Source organism: Drosophila busckii, chromosome 2R (assembly GCF_011750605.1).
Source record: "Drosophila busckii strain San Diego stock center, stock number 13000-0081.31 chromosome 2R, ASM1175060v1, whole genome shotgun sequence".
Classification (NCBI taxonomy): domain Eukaryota; kingdom Metazoa; phylum Arthropoda; class Insecta; order Diptera; family Drosophilidae; genus Drosophila; species Drosophila busckii.
In genome coordinates this window covers 17,192,438-17,197,979 of record NC_046605.1, presented here as the reverse complement: position 1 = coordinate 17,197,979, position 5,542 = coordinate 17,192,438, and the positions used below count along the sequence as shown (strand labels likewise).

Genomic DNA, 5,542 nt, shown 5'->3' with positions numbered 1-5,542 from the left:
AGAAAGTTATCTCAATAAAACATAAATAAATTAAAATAAAATTTAATATAATCGAAATGTAATATTTTAATTTTTCAATTCAATAAATTAAAGTTTTTTAAATTTATTTATCATACCAAAACGCCATTAAAATTTAAGCATTAGTTTACTTTTAAAATTGTTACTGATCTGCTCATTAACTATACTTTTGTAACTATTATTAACGCCAGCATGTAGACAAATTCCACTCCACACAATTTAGTTATGCAATTTACAATGGCTCGGCAACTCTGCTCAGTTTGAAAAACACTCAAGCCAGTCAGCGTTGCTCTTTTCACTCAAAACTCTGCGCTGAGTGTTAAGTTGCCTGCGCTGGAATTTCTCATCGTGTTCTTTTTCGTCTGCCTAACCACCCCAAATGTTGCTGCTGCGCAAGAGCTGACGCAGCAGCGCAGCCCAAACGATCGACTGCGCTCTCTTCTCGCTACCTGAGCAAACGAACGCGCGCTCAGGTAAAACGAGTGCGCTCAATTTTGCTCTTGCCGGCTCACCGATGTTTTTGGTTTTTAGTCAGCGCGTTTGCCTCGGCGAGGATCAATATCCTTTTGACGCTCGGTGTGCGCGGTTGTCTGCCGCTCGTCCTGAAACGCAGCTACAGATCTTTGAAACGAAATCGAAATACGCGCTCAACTTTGTTAAGTTTTAAATGTTTTGGATTTATGCAAATTTATAAAAGTACGTGCAATAATTTGTTGACAGTTTAAATAAACGTACTTTAACCAAAGCAATTGTGTTGTGAGTGAAAAACTTGTGCAAAAACAAAAAATTAAACAATCAAATTTGTTACACTTGGATTATCAATACTTTTTGGATTACAACAAATAAAAAAAATTTATAAAAATGGATTACAAGCACGATATTAATTCGGATGATGAATACGACTGCTCCAATGGCTACAGCGATAGAGTTAATAACCCTAACGGTTTGTCCAAGGCGGAGCTGAGAAAGGTGAGTGTTATTTTATATAAAAACTTTTTAAATAGAAAAAATTTTAGATTTTTCGTAGAGATAAACGAACTTAGGTATCAAATAAATCAGAAGTAAAACGTTTAACTAGAGCTTAGGCAGGCTTAGTTAAAAGCACAAAAAACATTTAATTAAAAAAAAACAGCTAAGGAAAACTTAATTTTTTTGATTAATTTAAAAATACATTTCATTATTTCTTATATATCAGCAGTATTAAATAAACTTCAAAAACATTGTACTCTTAGTTAAAAAAAAAAAGTTTACTAAAAGAAGCATACAATGTTTTTAATTCATAAAAAATATAAAAAAAAATTTTATATCAGCAGTAATAATTTTAAACGCATGCTACTCTTAATTAAAAACATATAATTAGAAGGCATATTTTATTTTTTATAAATTTCTTATAAACTGTTCAATATAATGTTAAGAAGAATATAAATTGTAATAGTAATTAAAAATTAATTGAAACAATTTTTTTTTGCTTACAGACCAATAAGCCGATTATGGAAAAACGTCGTCGGGCACGAATTAATCATTGCCTAAACGAGCTCAAGTCACTGATCCTGGAGGCGATGAAGAAAGACGTAAGTACAGTTAGAGTTTATTTAAATAGGGACTTGCGAGTAGTTAAAATTAAGACACAATAAAATTACTGAAGAAAGAAAGGAGTCATGTCTGCAGTCTAATTGAGTATTAAATATTTATTGATGATCATTACAAGACAAAGAGAGAGAGGGAGAGAGACCGCCGACAATGACGTTGCCAATAATCGAGTCGCAGGCAATCCAAAAGTGTTAACAGTGTGTTAAGTCTCGAACAGCAGAAACCGAAACCTGTTTCCACAGGAGCCAACGGAGAATCCTGCTGTGAGAAAAGCAGAAAAAAAAATACATAAAATAAAATAATATAATAAAAAGTCTCAGATAGAAACCAAGACGCCGACGCCGACGCCGACGCCAGTGCGGTAGAATTTTTGCGCGCAGGCAACGACCAAAAATCAAATAAGAAAGACATTGAAGAAAAAGCAAAAGTAAACAAAAGATGCAGACATGACAAGAAGAGAAGCTAAAGCGAATGCAAGCGCAGGGGGTCGGGGAGCAAAGTGGCAGGGCGACCTGCGTGGGAAACTTTAGCAAAAATATGCAGCAAGCAGTAGATTGGCAAGAAGAAGTGGCAAGCAGATTGGAGCGAGCGCTCTTCACTCTCACGCTCTCTCGCTCGCTCACTCTCTTATCTCAGCGTATGAAGAGAGGTGTGTGGGGCGTGTGATATTTGTTGAACTCGGACTTGGCAAACAGCGAACAGAGGCAGCTTACAAATAGTTGGACATATGAGGCACGAAACGTGCTCGCTGCATCATTCACTTGCTATGCCATGAGAGATTATAGAGATAGGGTATATAGCATAGAGACTAATAGTAAAAGAGACAAGAAAGAAACAAGAGCAAAATTTCATTCAAAATTCGAACTCGAATGCGAAAATGTTTAGCGCAAATTGGTTTAATTAACTTGTTAATGCTTTAATTTAATTTTATAAAATATGAAGTCAAAGTTCAAACTCGAATACGAAATTAATTTTAAATTTTATAAAATTCGAGCTCGAATGCGAAAAATTTGTCATATTGCTTTAATTTTATTTTCCATAATATTTAGTCAAAGTTCGAACTCGAATTCAAATTTAATTAATTTTAATTTTATGGAATTCGAACTCGAATTCGAAAAAGTAATGTAATGCATTACTTTAATTTAATTTTCTAAAATGTTTAGTCAAACTCGATTTCAATTTCGCAAATTTATAGCGTATTTAACAGTCGTTGTAGTCTTAGCTTAGCATTTGCTTTTCACTTGTTTCCCATGCCTTGAACTTGTTATAGGGCCTGAGATGCGAGACTCTCAAGCTTTGGGGTCTCAATCGTTGCAACTATGGTGCTGGTCAGTGCCTGAAAACAATTAGCCGGGCGGCTTCTGCTTTAGTCTCCGCTTACATATCATACATAGTTATATATATATATATATATCTATATAGTTATATACGTTATCGACACCCAGCAGCTCATTATTGTTTGCTTTTGTTCTTTACTTTTAGCCTGCGCGACATACCAAACTGGAAAAGGCCGACATACTCGAGATGACAGTGAAGCATTTGCAGTCGGTGCAGCGGCAACAGCTCAACATGGCCATACAAACGGACCCGAGTGTGGTGCAAAAGTTCAAGACGGGCTTTGTCGAGTGCGCCGAGGAGGTCAATCGCTATGTTAGCCAGCTGGATGGCATTGATATGGGCGTGCGTCAGCGTCTGAGTGCGCATCTCAACAGCTGCGCCAATAGCCTCGAGCAGATTGGCTCCATGAGCAACTTCAGCAGCGGCTATCGCGGTCAATTGCCCAGCAGCATGTTTCCAGCAGCAGCCAACAATTTGTTTGCCAATCTGCCGCAGGATTTGAACAACAACAACAACAGCAGTCGAGATGCGCCTGCAGCTATACAAATGGCTGGACTGCAGCTGATACCCTCACGTCTGCCCAGCGGCGAGTTTGCGCTTATTATGCCCAACTCAACAACAACAGCAGCAGCAGCAGCAGCAGCAGCAGCAACTACAACAGCAGCAGGAGCAGCAGCAACAGTTGCTGCGCCAGTGGCAGCGCCATTTGCTTGGCCTGGCGCCGGCTTGAACGCCGCCAGCGCCGCCTTGGCCAGCATTGCCAATCCCACGCATCTGAGCGACTATGCGCAAAGCTTTAGGCTCAGCGCCTTTAGCAAGCCCGCAGCTCAATTGAAGGCCAGCGCCACTGTTGTGGCCAAGCAAACCGCCAGCAGTCCGCCACTCAGTCCCATCTCTTCTATCTCAAGTCAGAGTCATTGCGATGAGTCGCGTGCCGCTTCGCCAGTTGCAGCGGCGGCACACGCGGGGCTGCTGCTGGCGGCCAAGCAGCACAGCTTTGCCGGCATGTTCAGCACGCCGCCGCCCACCAGCGCCGAGAGCTCGTTCAACAGCAGCGGCAGCTTAAACTTGAGCGCCGGCAGTCATGACAGCTCAGCTCAGCTGCTGGTCTCGCACTTGCAGCAGCAGCAAGTGAGCTCCACCAGCGGCCAGGACAGCAGTCAGCGTCGCGTGGCCAAGGAGCAGAAGCGGCAGCGTGAGCTGGAGCAGGAGCAGGCAGATTCTAGCGATTGTTCGTTGTTAGACGAACCATCGGCTAAGAAATTTTTGGCTGCCAGCAGTGACAAGTCCAGCTCGGCTTGGCGTCCTTGGTGAAGGACACTGCATCAATGTCTGTTAAGTTTTTAGTTTAAGTTACTTATTTGTTAATTTATATTCCAACGCTTTTATTTCATTAATTACACTTTTAAGTTCAGCTGTGATTATTTTTATGTGTGTGTATTTTTTTAAATTTTATTTCAACTTTAATGTTTTGTCTATTAAATTTATAACTAAGTTATGTAGTTTAGCTTATAGATCATTCAAGTTTTTGCTGCTTTTATTATAAATGATAACTATTGCAATTTTAACGCTTGTGTGCGAGTGAAACGAAACGAAAATAAATAAATGCTATGAAAATAAATTAAACTTGACTTCAACTTGAACTTAAGCTGCATTGATAAGGCAGCGGAAGAAACTGTAAATCAGCCAGTCTATATATAATGCTAGCAACGGCTATAGCTGAGTTTTAGTTTTTTGCATTTATTATTGCACGCAGTGAATTCCAAACAGGCGTGTTTTTATTTTAGATTCAGCATGCAGCTAAAATATTTAATTTTCTATTTGGCCTGCTTGCCACTGATTGCTGCACACGCTTCACCCAAGCTCACAGGACCTGCCAAAATGTTGGCTTTGGATGCAGCCATTGCAAAAATATCCTCAATCTATATCAAAGTGCTCCTAGCTGGCAATCATACGCCCGAGTTGGAGCTCTCGTTGCGTGGGCTGGAGCTGGAGCTATACGAGCTGCTCGATCAGTTGTATAAGCAGCAGCATCTCAAGGATTATATGAAATATGAAGCGGAAGTGACGCGACAATTGCTTATCTATAGCATGCTCAAGCGACTGCTTAATATCAAATCAAATTGATTTGCATCCTTTCGAACGGAAGTGCATGAATTTCTTCATTTAATTTACTTCCGCCGCGGCGGTGGCTTCCGTGGCGCAATCAATGTCCTTTGCGTGTGGCAGTCGAGCGACATCACCTTTGGCCACGCCCCCCTTCATACAGAATTCCCACACTAAATCACGGCTCCTGCGCTTCAGTCGCCGCTGCTGCTGTTATCCGATCTGTTGTGAGAAAAGAAAAGAAATGAGCGAGAAAGAGCGAAAAAAAAAATAAATAAACAACAAAATTATCATAATTTTCGTTTCCTTTTAACGTTATTATACTTTTGCCATCTACAAATGCCGTTGCACTTGTTCCCACACACACAGACATACTCACACCCGTATCCTTAAGATGCTGATCCTTTATCTCTGCTACGCTTATTCGTTTGCTTTGTGGTTTTCTTTGCTGGCTCCCTCGACTGTTTGCATTGCACTTGTTCTGTAGCAT

The 5,542-nt window shown here is 40.3% G+C and overlaps 2 protein-coding genes across 2 annotated transcripts; both read left to right on the top strand.

Moving 5' to 3' along the window:
* Positions 1-236: 236 nt before the first annotated feature.
* On the top strand, positions 237-4,322 carry LOC108595647 (protein deadpan). Its single transcript, XM_017980922.1, has 3 exons — positions 237-987; positions 1,494-1,589; positions 3,091-4,322. The coding sequence occupies exons 1-3, from the start codon at positions 880-882 to the stop codon at positions 4,258-4,260; spliced, it is 1,374 nt and encodes a 457-aa protein (XP_017836411.1). The 5' UTR covers positions 237-879; the 3' UTR covers positions 4,261-4,322.
* A 366-nt stretch (positions 4,323-4,688) lies between these two features.
* Positions 4,689-5,288, top strand: LOC108595818. Its single transcript, XM_017981109.1, has one exon. It carries the CDS (start codon positions 4,741-4,743, stop codon positions 5,071-5,073), a length of 333 nt encoding a protein of 110 aa, XP_017836598.1. The 5' UTR covers positions 4,689-4,740; the 3' UTR covers positions 5,074-5,288.
* The last annotated feature ends 254 nt before the right edge of the window (positions 5,289-5,542 follow it).